We start from the raw sequence: 16,747 nt of genomic DNA, 5'->3' as shown, positions 1-16,747 counted from the left end.
TTAAATAACCCATATGTTATTATTTTAAACCTCACAATTTCTAAGAGACATACTCCTATCTGTGTAAACCCCCTGAATGCTTAAATCTCTTGGTATACTGTATATTACACAGTGTAAACGTACATCATTCAGTGGATGTAATGCGTTATACACTCTTCGGTATATATAATTGAAGGACATACACCTCTCAGTGTATATATACTGATAGATACATCTCTTGGTATATGCAGACTGAGGGTCATACACCACTCAGTATACGTATATAACCTTGTGTAAATATCCAAGGTGCGATACATAGTGTTGTCTAGAGTAGTAATCAGTAGTGAGGTGTTTCCCTTTCTAGATGAGACTACGAGTGCGTCTGGTGATGGTGTTAGCGGGGGCAGCAGCGTCTGCGGGGGCAGCAGCGTCTGCGGGGGCAGCAGCGTCTGCGGGGAAGACACCAAGAAACAAACGATATATTTTCTTCAACACTGACGCGCCTATCCTTCTGGGTGAGTTGACTCAATATCTCTGACCAACTCGGTATATTTTTTTTTAGCTAGGTTACTATTATTATTTGTGTGGCGAAGTGATAAATTCGTGCAAGATTGCAACTCCTGGGAGAATGGAACCTGTGGGGAGGAAAGCTTTTGATACAGTAGACCACGGCATCTTACTCCAAGAACTTGACCATTACGGTATAAAAGATCACGCACTTGTATATCTCAAATCCTACCTCACTAACAGGTATCAATATGTCTCCATTAAGGACTCAACCTCATCTACATGGCCACTTGGGAAGTGTCCTTTGTCCCTTGCTCTTCCTCTTATATATCAATGATCCTCCCAATGTATCATAACACCTGAAACCAATTCTCTTTGCTGACGACAAGACTTATGTCATCTCCCCTCCCCCCAAAATCTTGCCTCAACACCATTGTTAATGAAGAACTACAAAATATATCAACTTGGATGACTGCCAATGAACTTACACTTAACACTGACAAAACCTATATTATGTTTGGTAACAGAACAGGTGTTTCACAACTGAATATTAAGATCGACAACACTCTTATTGCTAAACATAATGAGGGCAAATTCCTGGGCCTACACCTTAACAGCAACCTGAATTTCAACACCCATATCCAACACATAGCAAAAAAAAGTACCCAAATCGGTTGGGATCCTCTCTAAGATACGTTATAACGTACCACAATCAGCACTACTCGCACTATACTATTCACTCACCTATCCCTACCTCACCTATGCTATTTGTACTTGGGGATCAACAGCACCAACACACCTAAAGCTAATAATAATCCAACAAAAAGCCATGGTAAGAATTATCACACAATACAATGCTAGGCAACTCCCCCCTCCACTCTTCAAAAACCTAAACTTACTGTGCAGAACATCCACACTTACTACTGTGCAACCTACATAGAACCATAAATTCCAATATTAACCTGAACTATAAAGCTTTCTTGATAGTTGTGACAGGACCCACAGGCACAATACCAGACACAAAAAATCTCTATGACAGTCACCGTGTCCGGCTAAATCTATACAAATGTTCAATTTACATTAAAAGACCTAAAATCTGGAACTGTCTGCCTGAAAACTCTACAACTGCAGACTCAGCCACCATTCCAAAACTTTTGTCAAAAAAACATATCTCCCTAACACAGCCCACCATCAGCTAACTACATGAAAACAATCCATTCATACACACACACACACACACACACACACACACACACACACACACACACACACACACACACACACACACACACACACACACACACACACACACATACACACAACACACACACACAACACACACACACAACACACACACACAACACACACACACACACACACACACAACACACACACACACACACACACACACACACACACACACACACACACACACACACACACACACACACACACACACACACACACACACACACATCCTCCTCATTTACACCTACACTGACCCAAATGACTGTTTAAAACATAAAACTCCAAATATAGCTGTTGCCTGATAAATCTCAAGGTAGTCATAAGTTAACCTGAGATACCCAATATAGGAGTTTTATGGATACTGTTTATCATACCAAGACAAAACCATTCTCAATACTAACTTTACAAATTGTTATATTCTTAAATGTTCTGAACTACCTCACTGTTGTAAATTTATTTAATTATTTGTAATTATAGAGTAAGAATTATTATAAGCCTACCCGAAATGCCTAGGCTTGCTAGGCATGCTAGTGGCCTTCTTTGTAATTATTGTTTTGTAATATGTAAACCACCCACAGAGAAATAGAGATTTGAATTTCGATTTGAGTTTGAGGAAGGGTAGAGCAGCAACAGCTCTGTGGATCAACAATTCTTTACGAGAGTCAAATTATCGTTGCTAGTAAATTATAAGTCAGAATAATTACTTAACTGGTTCATTGTATCACTCTTTATACTTACTTTGATGTTATACAAGTACCTTGATGATTTACCACTACTACCTTGATGAATTATCACCAGTACCTTGATGATTTACCACTACAACCTTGATGACTTATCACCAGTACCTTGATGACTTATCACTACAACCTTGATGACTTATCACCAGTACCTTGATGATTTACCAGTACTACCTTGATGACTTATCACCAGTACCTTGATGATTTACCACTACTACCTTGATGACTTATCACCAGTACCTTGATGACTTATCACGAGTACCTTGATGATTTACCACTACTACCTTGATGACTTAGCACCAGTACCTTGATGACTTATCACCAGTACCTTGATGATTTACTACTACCTTGATGAATTGTCACCAGTACCTTGATGATTTACCACTACTACCTTGATGACTTATCACCAGTACCTTGATGACTTATCACCAGTACCTTGATGATTTACCACTACTGCCTTGATGACTTATCACCAGTACCCTGATGACTTATCACCAGTACCTTGATGATTTACCACTACTGCCTTGATGACTTATCACCAGTACCTTGATGACTTATCACCAGTACCTTGATGATTTACCACTACTGCCTTGATGACTTATCACCAGTACCCTGATGACTTATCACCAGTACCTTGATGATTTACCACTACTGCCTTGATGACTTATCACCAGTACCTTGATGACTTATCACCAGTACCTTGATGATTTACCACTACTGCCTTGATGACTTATCACCAGTACCTTGATGACTTATCACCAGTACCTTGATGATTTACCACTACTGCCTTGATGACTTATCACCAGTACTTTGATGATTTACCACTACTGCCTTGATGACATCACCAGTACCTTGATGATTTACCACTACCTTGATTTATCACCAGTACCTTGATGATTTACCACTGCTAACTTGATGACTCACCACCAGTACCTTGATGATTTACCACTACTAGTAGCCTTGACTTATCACCAGTACCTTGATTTACCACTACCTTGATGACTTATCACCAGTACCTTGATTTACCACTACTGCCTTGATGACTTATCACCAGTACCCTGATGACTTATCACCAGTACCTTGATGATTTACCACTGCTACCTTGATGACTTATCACCAGTACCTTGATTTACCACTACTGCCTTGATGGCTTATCATCAGTACCCTGATGACTTATCACCAGTACCTTGATTTACCACTACTGCCTTGATGACTTATCACCAGTACCTTGATGATTTTCCAGTAGTACCTTGGTGACTTATCACCAGCACCTTGATGACAACAGTACCATGATGTCTCACCACCAGCACCTTGATGAATCACCACTATTACCTTGATGACTTACCACCAATACCTTCATGAGTTGTCACTAGAATCTTGATGATTCTTCACCAGTACATTAATGACTCTTCACCAGCACCTTAATTACTCAAGGGGACCTTGATGATTCTTCACCGGTACATTGATGACTCATCACCAGCACCTTGATGACCCTTCACCAGGTCCTTGATGACTCGTCACCAGGTACAGTGGTGACTCTTCACCAGTATTTTCGTGACTCTTCACCATCGCCTTGACGATCCTTCATTAGCACCTTGATTACTCATTATCAGCTTCTTAAATACACCTCACCAGCACCTTGGATACTTATCACCACTATATTGGTGACTCTTCACCAGTACCTTGATAACTTATCACCGGCATCTTGGTGACTCTTCACCATCACCTTTGCTTTTTCACCACCACCTTTATGACGTATCACCCACAGCTATGTGATCCTTCACCAGCACTTTAATGACCTTTATCAGCTACATGATTCATCAGCAGTACCTTCATGATTCATTATCACCTTGGTGAATCTTCACCAGCACTTTCATGACTCATTATCACCTTGGTGAATCTTCACCTGCACTTTCATGACTCATTTTCACCTTGGTGAATCTTCACCTGCACTTTCATGACTCATTATCACCTTGGTGAATCTTCACCTGCACTTTCATGACTCATTATCACCTTGGTGAATCTTCACCAGCACTTTCATGACTCATTATCACCTTGGTGAATCTTCACCTGCACTTTCATGACTCATTATCACCTTGGTGAATCTTCACCAGCACTTTCATGACTCATTTTCACCTTGGTGAATCTTCACCTGCACTTTCATGACTCATTATCACCTTTGTGAATCTTCACCAGCACTTTCATGACTCATTTTCACCTTGGTGAATCTTCACATGCACTTTGATGACTCATTATCACCTTGGTGAATCTTCACCAGCACTTTCATGACTCATTATCACCTTGGTGAATCTTCACCAGCACTTTCATGACTCAGTAACAGCACACTGGTGACACTTCACCAACACTTCGGTAATGCGTCACTAGCAACTTAGACACACTTTACCAGCACATTGACGACTCTTAACCAACAACTTGGTGACAATTCACACTCTGGGGTCCTTCACTAGTTATTTCATGATACATCACCAGCAGCCTGATGGACGTTTGTCAGATCTTGGTGAATAATCACCAGCAGCTTAGTGATCATTCGTCAGCTCCTTAGTTACCCTTCACTTTCTCCTTGATGACTTCTCACCAGCACCTTGATGATGTCCCTTCAACAGCATCTCAGTTACCCTTCACCAGCGCTTTAATAGCCCTTCACCAACCCCCTTGATAATAATAATAATAATAATAATAATAATAATAATAATATTAATTCTACAATTATAAATACAAGGTATACAGACTATAGCTAACATCAGTGACATACTACTATATATATTTTTTTTTATTCGCCGGTATTCTCCCGGCTCGGGTCTTTTCCAATAGTGGTGACCCGGTCTTGGCTCCCTATCTGGGGAGTGTCTCGAGACCTAAGTCTCCCATGGGAGGAGGTACAAGTACCCCCTCATCTTTGGGACCAAGTGTCCCCAGGCCTAGCCACAGTCCCCGCCCTCACGGGGCTCGCAGGGAGAAGCTAGGCCTCTGGTCTGCCATCTGTCCCGCCCCACAAAGGGGCTCGTGAGGATGGCAGTCTTGTGAGCTGCAGGTGGTAATAAGCTCAGGCCTCTTACTGCTATATGTTATGTTGTTATGCTGAGCATTTCCCGCAAATTAGGTCAGTTTTGTCCCAGGATGCGACCCACACCAGTCCACTAACACCCAGGTACCTATTTTATTGCTAGGTTAACATGGACAGCAGGTGTTTTAAGGAAACACGTCCTAATGTTTGCACTCGCACCAGGGATCGAACCACGGATTTTAGTGTGTGAGCTGAGTGCGCTACCAATCGAGCTATGGACACCCTTGCCTAAGACTTTTTTGTCTATTCACCAGAATTTTGGTGACTTTTCAATAGCCTCTTTACGAATTTTCATCAACACCTTGGTGACACATCACAGCACTTGGTGACTCATCACCAGTTCCTTGATGACTATTCACCAGTACCTTGAAGACTATTCACCAGTGCCTTGATGACTATTTACCAGTACCTTGATGACTATTCACCAGTACCTTGATGACTCTTCTCCAGCATCTTGGTGACTCATTTTTATAATCCTGAGTGGCTAACCCTCCAGGGTTAAAAATCCGAACGAAATCTTGTAACAACCCACCTAAAACGGAGAGTTACCAAACAGAAATCAACTATTTAAAAAATCACACGTTAAGGTTACAGGCAACACACATTCAGAAGTCTTAATTTACCTTACAAGACATTCACACCTACTTCTGTGTAATCTTTATAGGAAACTTAGCACTTAAATCTTCAACATTTCCTGGACATCTGCAATAAAATACGTAGGCATAATATAAGAAACAAGTACTCTTTGATATGCCTCGTGCTTGACTCACCTTATTTACAAAAAATTAATGCAAATTTAGGGTCCAAAAATTTGAAATTCCCTTTTGGTTTATCGTCGTATAACTGTTGGGGTCCCATAATTATACGGTAACTACCAGTTATTAGTTTCAAACAGTCGGGATAAGGGGTTAAACTACAAATTAGTTTATTCTTACACTCAGGTCTGGAGGTCAGTCTCTCTCTAGTTCCTGCTGATTAGCACCTGCTGGGACGTCTCATGAGTATAAGAGCCAAAGTCAAACTCATACATTACATATGTTTACCTGGAGAGGGTTTCAGGGGTCAACGCCCCCGCGGCTCGGTCTGAGACCAGGCCTCATGGTGGATGTTACTTGCTGCTCTGTTACACACTTTGTAAATATTGATATTGGTGGTGGGAAAATACAGGAACTCGAAGAACTGCTTTCGGTGTTTGGTATTTCTTGAAATACTACTACACTGCTGTACAAGTAATCTATCTTATAGCCTAGTACAGTGGTTCCCAACCTTCTCTTACTACTACACTGCTGTACAAGTAACCTATCTTATAGCCTAGTACAGTGGTTCCCAACCTTCTCTTACTACTACACTGCTGTACAAGTAATCTATCTTATGGCCTAGTACAGTGGTTCCCAACCTTCTCTTACTACTACACTGCTGTACAAGTAACCTATCTTATAGCCTAGTACAGTGGTTCCCAAACTTCTCTTACTACTACACTGCTGTACAAGTAACATATCTTATAGCCTAGTACAGTGGTTCCCAACTTTCTCTTACTACTACACTGCTGTACAAGTAACCTATCTTATAGCCTAGTACAGTGGTTCCCAACCTTCTCTTACTATTACACTGCTGTACAAGTAACCTATCTTATAGCCTAGTACAGTGGTTCCCAACCTTCTCTTACTCCCGCTCCCCTCAAGGAAGGTTCCTTGATGTTGGTGAGGGGCTCTTGATTTAGGGAATTGGATCTGTGCTCCAGTTCCCCAAATTAAGCCTGAATGCCTTCCACATCCCCCCCCAGGCGCTGTATAATCCTCCGGGTTTAGCGCTTCCCCTTTGATCATAATAACAATAATAATCTTACTCCCGCTCCCCTATAAAATTTTTGCTCTAACCTCGCCCCCCCCCCTACAATTTAAACTTTGTTCAAGGATAAACGATGTGGAATCATACTAAATTTTATCAAAAGATATTTATTTTACTTTCTAATATAATATGTGAACAAAAATCAGACTTACAGAAAAGAAACATATCACAGAATATTTGAATACACCTTACAAAAATAATAACTCTTGCTTGAAATATATACAAAAAAGTCAAATCAAGAACTAGGTGTCAAACCTTTAGAAAGGAATTTTATTTTTTTAATAAGTAAAAAAATCAAACATATGGACAAAAATGGATGTCTCCGATTAACATTTGAATATACCATACAAAAAATAGTTACTTTCTTTAAATATGTACAAGATAATAAAATCAAAAGGCTGGTAATTTTACTATGACAGTGAATGAATTTCCTGTTATTAAGAAGGACGCTTCTCGCACCCCTGGAATGATGTCTCGCACCCCCTGGTTGGGAACCCCTAGCTTAGTATCACAGACTTAATTGTACCTGTGTTCTTAACAACTGTTACCTTGATACAGCTTCACTACTACCGTGTTTATCCTTCACCACCGTCATAGTGACCATTCAACAGTCTCTTGTTGACTCTTCACCAGCAGTTTGGTGATCCTTCACTAGCGTTTTGTTGATCTTATTGTCTTTGTAAGTCTTGTTCTGGCAAATGTATTTTTTATATCTTTCCCGAATGTTGCACTTCGAGAATATCTGTAGCTTATGTGTTGATGTTGTCAGGTGTTTAACATATCACTTCAGATGGTGTTGTTAGGTGTTTAACATATCACTCAAGACGGTGTTAAGACCGGGTTATCATGTTAACGTAATGTCAGCTTTAAGACGGTGCTAAGACCTGGTCTTTATGTTCATCTAATGTTAGCTTTAAGACTGTGTTAAGACCAGGTCTTCACGTTCACGTAATGTTAGCTTTAAGACGGTGTTAAGACCAGGTCTTCATGTTCACGTAATGTTAGCTTTAAGACGGTGTTAAGACCAGGTCTTCATGTTCACGTAATGTTAGCTTTTAAATTTCCCCCTTTGTACTCTTTCCAGCCTTTCAGTTACTGGTGCCAATTAGCTTGGCACTGCCTTCAATGGCACCATTAGAAGGACGATCTTTAGACTTGGACACCGTGATGGCTGGGGAGGTGGTGGCTAAGAACCTCACGTGGGATCCTGCATATCAACAATCTTTGACTCAACTCTCTGTTTACTTTGCCCATCTTGAGGTAAATTTGGTGGATTTATGATTATTTTGATCGATATTTGCACTGAAGTGTATACGGTTTATATATGCAGTAATTTTTTTTTCTATTAACATATCGGCCATTTCCCACCAACATAAGGTGACCCGAGAAAGTAGAAACACTATCGTCATTATTCACTCCATCACTGTCTTTCCAGAGGCGTGCCTACACTTCAGATATTAAACTGCAATATATCAACACCCCTCCTTCAGAGCGCAGGCACTGTACTTCCCACCTCATTATCTCTCATTTCTCAGTGCACAGCAGGATTCAAACCTACACAGTCTGCGTGCATCTTGATAGTTGACAGGACCCACAGACATAATACCTGACACAAAAATCACTATGACATTTCCCGTGTCCGACTAAATCTATACAAAAATTCAATGTACATAAAGGGACCTAAAATCTGCAACTCTCTGCCTGAAATATATATAAATATATATATATATATATATATATATATATATATATATATATATATATATATATAATGTATATGTATATATGTATATATGTATATATATATATATATATATATATATATATATATATATATATATATATATATATATATATTATATATATATATATATATATATATATATATATATATATATATATATATATATATATATATATATATATATATATATATATATATATATATATATATACAGTGGACCCCCCGCATAACGATCACCTCCGAATGCGATCAATTATGTAAGTGTATTTATGTAAGTGCGTTTGTACGTGTATGTTTGGGGGTCTGAAATGGACTAATCTACTTCACAATATTCCTTATGGGAATAAATTCGGTCAGTACTGGCACCTGAACATACTTATGGAGTGAAAAAATATCGTTAACCGGGGTTCCACTATATTATGATAAATAATGTAAAGAACAGGAAGGGATATAGTTTTGGGAAGGTTGGTGCTATTATTTAATAAACATATAGAAGAGGTAAGGTACCTAAGGACTGGCAGAGAGCATAAGAACATAAGAAAGAAGGAACACTGCAACAGGCCTACTGACCCATACGGAGCAGGTCCATGTCTTCCCCGGATTAGCCCAATGACCCCCCCCCCACCCTAGCATGCATAGTTCCTTTGTATAAATGCAAAGGGGATAAAAGAGAGTGCAAAAATTATAGGGGAATAAATCTGTTGAGTATACCTGGTAAAGTGTATGGTAGAGTTATTATTGAAAGAATTAAGAGTAAGACAGAGTAGGATAGCAGATGAACAAGGAGGCTTTAGGAAAGGTAGGGGGTGTGTAGACCAAGTGTTTACAGTGAAACATATAGGTGAACAGTATTTAGATAAGGCTAAAGAGGTCTTTGTGGCATTTATGGATACACAAATAACCCGCACATAAAAGAGAGAAGCTTACGACGACCGAAACGTCGTCGTAAGCTTCTCTCTTTTATGTGCGGGTTATTTGTGTATCGTTCCAGTCACGGTATTGTGCCCTTTTTTGTTATTTGTTATGCATTTATGGATTTGGAAAAGGCGTATGACAGGGTGGATAGGGGGGCAATGTGGCAGATGTTGCAGGTGTATGGTGTAGGAGGTAGGCTACTGAAAGCAGTGAAGAGTTTTTACTAGGATAGTGAGGCTCAAGTTAGAGTATGTAGGAGAAAGGGAGATTATTTCCCAATAAAAGTAGGCCTTAGACAAGGATGTGTGAGGTCACCGTGGTTGTTTAATATATTTATAGATGGAGTTGTAAAAGAAGTGAATACTAGGGTCTTGGTAAGAGGTATGGAGTTAAAAGACAAAGAATCAAACACAAAGTGGGAGTTGTCACCGTTGCTCTTTGCTGATGACACTGTGCTACTGGGAGATTCTGAAGAGAAGTTGCAGAGGTTGGTGGATGAATTTGGCTGGGTATGTAAACGAAGAAAATTAAAAGTGAATATAGGAAAGAGTAAGGTTATGAGGATAACAAAAAGATTAGGTGATGAAAGTTTGGATATCAGATTGGAAGGAGAGAGTATGGAGGAGGTGAATGTATTCAGATATTTACGAGTGGACGTGTCAGCAGATGGGTCTGCAGAGGAGGGGTTGTTGAGGTGGTTCGGACATGTAGAGAGAATGGAACAAAACAGAATGACTTCGAGAATATTTAAATCTCTAGTTGAGGGAAGGCGGGGTAGGGGTCGGCATAGGGAAAGGTCGGAGGGAGGGTTTACAGAAGGTTTTGTGTGCGAGGGGCTTGGACTTCCAGCGAGCGTGCATGAGCGTATTTGAGAGGAGTGAATGAACACAAATGGGTTTTAATACTTGACGTGCTGTTGGAGTGTGAGCAAAGAAACATTTATGAAGGGATTCAGGGAAACCGGCAGGCCGGACTTGAGTCCTGGAGATGGGAAGTACAGTGTCTGCACTCTGAAGGAGGGGTGTTAATGTTGCAGTTTTATAACTGTAGTGTAAAGCATCCCTCTGGCAAGACAGTGATGGAGTGAATGATGAAAGTTTTTCTTTCTCGGGCCACCCTACCTCAGTGGGTCACCCTGCCTTGGTGGGTCACCCTGCCTTGGTGGGTCACCCTGCCTTGGTGGGTCACCCTACCTTGGTGGGTCACCCTACCTTGGTGGGTCACCCTACCTTGGTGGGTCACCCTACCTTGGTGGGTCACCCTGCCTTGGTGGGTCACCCTACCTTGGTGGGTCACCCTACCTTGGTGGGTCACCCTACCTTGGTGGGTCACCCTACCTTGGTGGGTCACCCTACCTTGGTGGGTCACCCTACCTTGGTGGGTCACCCTGCCTTGGTGGGTCACCCTACCTTGGTGGGTCACCCTGCCTTGGTGGGTCACCCTGCCTTGGTGGGTCACCCTACCTTGGTGGGTCACCCTGCCTTGGTGGGTCACCCTACCTTGGTGGGTCACCCTTCCTTGGTGGGTCACCCTGCCTTGGTGGGTCACCCTACCTTGGTGGGTCACCCTACCTTGGTGGGTCACCCTACCTTGGTGGGTCACCCTACCTTGGTGGGTCACCCTACCTTGGTGGGTCACCCTTCCTTGGTGGGTCACCCTGCCTTGGTGGGTCACCCTACCTTGGTGGGTCACCCTGCCTTGGTGGGTCACCCTGCCTTTGTGGGTCACCCTGCCTTGGTGGGTCACCCTACCTTGGTGGGTCACCCTACCTTGGTGGGTCACCCTGCCTTGGTGGGTCACTCTGCCTTGGTGGGTCACCCTGCCTTGGTGGGTCACCCTACCTTGGTGGGTCACCCTGCCTTGGTGGGTCACCCTGCCTTTGTGGGTCACCCTGCCTTGGTGGGTCACCCTACCTTGTTGGGTCACCCTACCTTGGTGGGTCACCCTACCTTGGTGGGTCACCCTACCTTGTTGGGTCACCCTACCTTGTTGGGTCACCCTACCTTGGTGGGTCACCCTACCCTGTTGGGTCACCCTACCTTGGTGGGTCACCCTACCTAGGTGGGAATCGGCAGATGTGTTAATAAAAAATAATAATAAATATTTATTTCCTTGCAAAGCTTACAATGAATGATTTACATATTACAAAATATTAATTACAAAGAAGGCCTCTAGCAGGCCTAGGCATTTCGGGCAGACTAATCCTAATTCTTACTCTATATTGACACAGGTTATGGAGCAGTACATTTTAATATATCTTATTACATACTGGGTAACTAAAGCAATAAATAAGATTTAAAATAATGAGGTAGAAAACATACAACAATAAAACAGTAAATTTAGTTATGGGAATGATAAGTCTTGGTATGATACACAGTTTCTGTAAAAGTTCCTATATTGGGAGTTTCTTAGGCAAACTTACCTGGAGTTTACCTGGAGATAACTTAACTTAAGATTTATTAAGCAGTAGTTGTATCAGGAATTTTTTGTTTACAGTCATTTGGGTGAGTGTAAGTGTAAATTAAGGGAATCACAGATTTCGAGAGTAAATCTGTTTTATTTTGGATGGGTTCATGATATGAATAAGAGAATACGTGGTTTTGATATAATTAGCTGATGGTGAGGTGTGTTAGGGAGATAAGTTCCAGATTTTAGGCCCTTTTATGTATATTGAATTTATATATAGATTTAGCCGGACACGGTGACTGTCATAGAGATTTTTTGTGTCTGGAATTGTGCCTGTGGGTCCTGTCACAACTATCAAGAAAGCGTTATAGTTCAGGGTTAATATTGGAGTTTATGGTTCTATGTAGGTTGCACAGTAGTAAGTGTGAATGTTCTGCACAGTAAGTTTAGGTTTTTGAAGAGGGGGGGGGGAGTTGCCTAGCATTGGATTGTGTGATAATTCTTACTATGGCTTTTTGTTGGGTTATTATTAGCTTTAGGTGTGTTGGTGCTGTTGATCCCCAAGTACAAATTGCATAGGTGAGGTAGGGATAGATGAACGAATAGTATAGTGTGAGTAGTGCTGATTGTGGTACATAGTAACGTATCTTAGAGAGGATCCCAACCGTTTTGGATACATTTTTTGCTATGTGATGGATATGGGCGCTGAAATTCAGGTTGCTGTCAAGGTGTAGGCCCAGGAATTTGCCCTCATTATGTTTAGCAATAAGAGTGTTGTCGATCTTAATATTCAGTTGTGCAACAACTGTTCTCTTACCAAAAATAATATAGAAGGTTTTGTCAGTGTTTAGTGTAAGTTAATTAGCAGTCATCTAGGTCGATATTTTTTTAGCTCTTCGTTAACAATGGTGTTGAGTGAGGCAAAATTTGGGTGGGAGATGACATACGTTTGTCGTCAACAACGAGAATATATATATAAACACTGATCTCTGGCCGAAGGAGACTCGAACCTACGAACCCTGGTACAAGGTACGCAGTGCTTTACCATTCTCACCACACTGGACCAATACCTTGGCGTCCAGCTTACGCTAGACGTTGATCCAAGGCAGCCTTTTCATCTCATCCCCTGCATGCATCGACCAACTAGAGATTTTAACAATGCAAGGAATTCGCAAGAGCAGGCGAAATATACACAAGGTTCGTAGGTTCGAGTCTCCTTCGGCCAGAGATCAGTGTTTGTGCATATATCGCCTGCTCTTGCGAATTCCTTGCATATATTCGCAAACAGGCGAAATTATTTACATTGTCTCTACGTCCACAGCAGGACTCGAACCTGCTAACTCTATATCAGAGTCCACAGTACTTTACCATGGAGCTAGACCCGCGATAAGTATGGACGCTTAGCCGAGGCTAAGCGATGTTTCCCCATACCCCCGGGCACCATACCCCCGGGCACCAAGCTCGTTTTGAAAGTTATTTCATCGAATCCTGCCACATGCAGTAGACAACGAAAGAGATTTGAAATGTTTAACAATTCGCAAACAGGCGAAATTAAGTACTGTAAAGTACTGTGGACTCTGATACAGAGTTAGCAGGTTCGAGTCCTGCTGTGGACGTAGAGACAATGCTTATATATATATATATATATATATATATATATATATATATATATATATATATATATATATATATATATATATAAATATATATATTATTTTTATTATCACACTGGCCGATTCCCACCAAGGCAGAGTGGCCCGAAAAAGAAAAACTTTCACCATCATTCACTCCATCACTGTCTTGCCAGAAGGGTGCTTTACACTACAGTTTTTAAACTGCAACATTAACACCCCTCCTTCAGAGTGCAGGCACTGTACTTCCCATCTCCAGGACTCAAGTCCGGCCTGCCGGTTTCCCTGAACCCCTTCATAAATGTTACTTTGCTCACACTCCAACAGCACGTCAAGTATTAAAAACCATTTGTCTCCATTCACTCCTATCAAACACGCTCACGCATGCCTGCTGGAAGTCCAAGCCCCTCGCACACAAAACTTCCTTTACCCCCTCTCTCCAACCTTTCCTAGGCCGACCCCTACCCCGCCTTCCTTCCACTACAGACTGATACACTCTTGAAGTCATTCTGTTTCGCTCCATTCTCTCTACATGTCCGAACCACCTCAACAACCCTTCCTCAGCCCTCTGGACAACAGTTTTGGTAATCCCGCACCTCCTCCTAACTTCCAAACTACGAATTCTCTGCATTATATTCACACCACACATTGCCCTCAGACATGACATCTCCACTGCCTCCAGCCTTCTCCTCGCTGCAACATTCATCACCCATGCTTCACACCCATATAAGAGCGTTGGTAAAACTATACTCTCATACATTCCCCTCTTTGCCTCCAAGGACAAAGTTCTTTGTCTCCACAGACTCCTAAGTGCACCACTCACTCTTTTCCCCTCATCAATTCTATGATTCACCTCATCTTTCATAGACCCATCCGCTGACACGTCCACTCCCAAATATCTGAATACATTCACCTCCTCCATACTCTCTCCCTCCAATCTGATATTCAATCTTTCATCACCTAATCTTTTTGTTATCCTCATAACCTTACTCTTTCCTGTATTCACCTTTAATTTTCTTCTTTTGCACACCCTACCAAATTCATCCACCAATCTCTGCAACTTCTCTTCAGAATCTCCCAAGAGCACAGTGTCATCAGCAAAGAGCAGCTGTGACAACTCCCACTTTGTGTGTGATTCTTTATCTTTTAACTCCACACCTCTTGCCAAGACCCTCGCATTTACTTCTCTTACAACCCCATCTATAAATATATTAAACAACCACGGTGACATCACACATCCTTGTCTAAGGCCTACTTTTACTGGGAAAAAATTTCCCTCTTTCCTACATACTCTAACTTGAACCTCACTATCCTCGTAAAAACTCTTCACTGCTTTCAGTAACCTACCTCCTACACCATACACTTGCAACATCTGCCACATTGCCCCCCTATCCACCCTGTCATACGCCTTTTCCAAATCCATAAATGCCACAAAGACCTCTTTAGCCTTATCTAAATACTGTTCACTTATATGTTTCACTGTAAACACCTGGTCCACACACCCCCTACCTTTCCTAAAGCCTCCTTGTTCATCTGCTATCCTATTCTCCGTCTTAATTTTAATTCTTTCAATAATAACTCTACCATACACTATATATATATATATATATATATATATATATATATATATATATATATATATATATATATATATATATATATATATATATATATATGTATATATATATATATATATATATATATATATATATATATATATATATATATATATATATATATATATATATATAGTTGTGTGTTGCGTGTGTGTATTGTGTGCGTGTTGTGTGTTGCGTGTGTGTGTTGTGTGTGTTGTGTGTTGTGTGTGTGTTGTGTGTTGTGTGTGTGTGTTGTGTGTTGTGTGTTTGTGTGTGTGTGTGTGTGTGTGTGTGTGTGTTGTGTATTGCGTGTGTGTTGTGTGTGTGTTTTGTGTGTGTTGTGTGTGTTTTGTGTGTGTTGTGTGTGTGTGTGTGTTGTGTGTGTGTGTGTGTGTGTGTTTTGTGTGTGTTGTGTGTGTGTTTTGTGTGTTGTGTGTGTGTGTGTGTTGTGTGTGTTGTGTGTGTGTTGTGTGTGTGTTTTGTGTGTGTGTGTGTGTGTGTGTGTGTGTGTGTGTGTGTGTGTGTGTTGTGTGTGTTTTGTGTGTGTTGTGTGTGTGTGTTGTGTGTTTTGTGTGTGTTGTGTGTGTTTTGTGTGTGTTTTGTGTGTTGTGTGTGTGTGTTGTGTGTGTGTGTTGTGTGTGTTGTGTGTGTGTGTGTTGTGTGTGTGTGTGTGTGTGTGTGTTTGTGTGTTGTGTGTGTGTGTGTGTGTTGTATGTGTGTGTTGCATGTGTGTGTTGTGTGTGTGTGTGTGTGTGTGTGTGTGTGTGTGTGTGTGTGTGTGTGTGTGTGTGTGTGTTGTGTGTGTGTGTGTGTGTGTTGCATGTGTGTGTGTGAGGGGGGAAAGTAGAGTGATAGCTCTAGGTCTTTCGTGTTGCAATCAACACATCATCAGGAGCTTGGAAAATTGCAGAAAAGAGGAGTACAAACAAGTAACGTTCCCCGAGCACTGCCTTTACTGGAGTGAGGACTATATATATATATATATATATATATATATATATATATATATATATATATATATATATATATATATATATATATATATATAA

At 41.1% G+C, this 16,747-nt stretch overlaps 1 protein-coding gene across 1 annotated transcript in view; it reads left to right on the top strand.

The window, feature by feature from the left end:
• Positions 1–343: 343 nt before the first annotated feature.
• Positions 344–16,747, top strand: part of LOC128690241 (uncharacterized) — a 59,871-nt gene continuing 43,467 nt past the window's right edge. The window contains exons 1-2 of the mRNA XM_070101393.1: positions 344–494; positions 8,489–8,664. Coding sequence (XP_069957494.1) covers positions 344–494; positions 8,489–8,664 — 327 coding nt within the window. The remainder of the gene's footprint in view (positions 495–8,488; positions 8,665–16,747) is intronic.

Source organism: Cherax quadricarinatus, chromosome 76 (assembly GCF_038502225.1).
Source record: "Cherax quadricarinatus isolate ZL_2023a chromosome 76, ASM3850222v1, whole genome shotgun sequence".
NCBI lineage: Eukaryota > Metazoa > Arthropoda > Malacostraca > Decapoda > Parastacidae > Cherax > Cherax quadricarinatus.
Note: the sequence above shows the minus strand (reverse complement) of the source record. Positions and strands in the feature narration are given on the sequence as shown.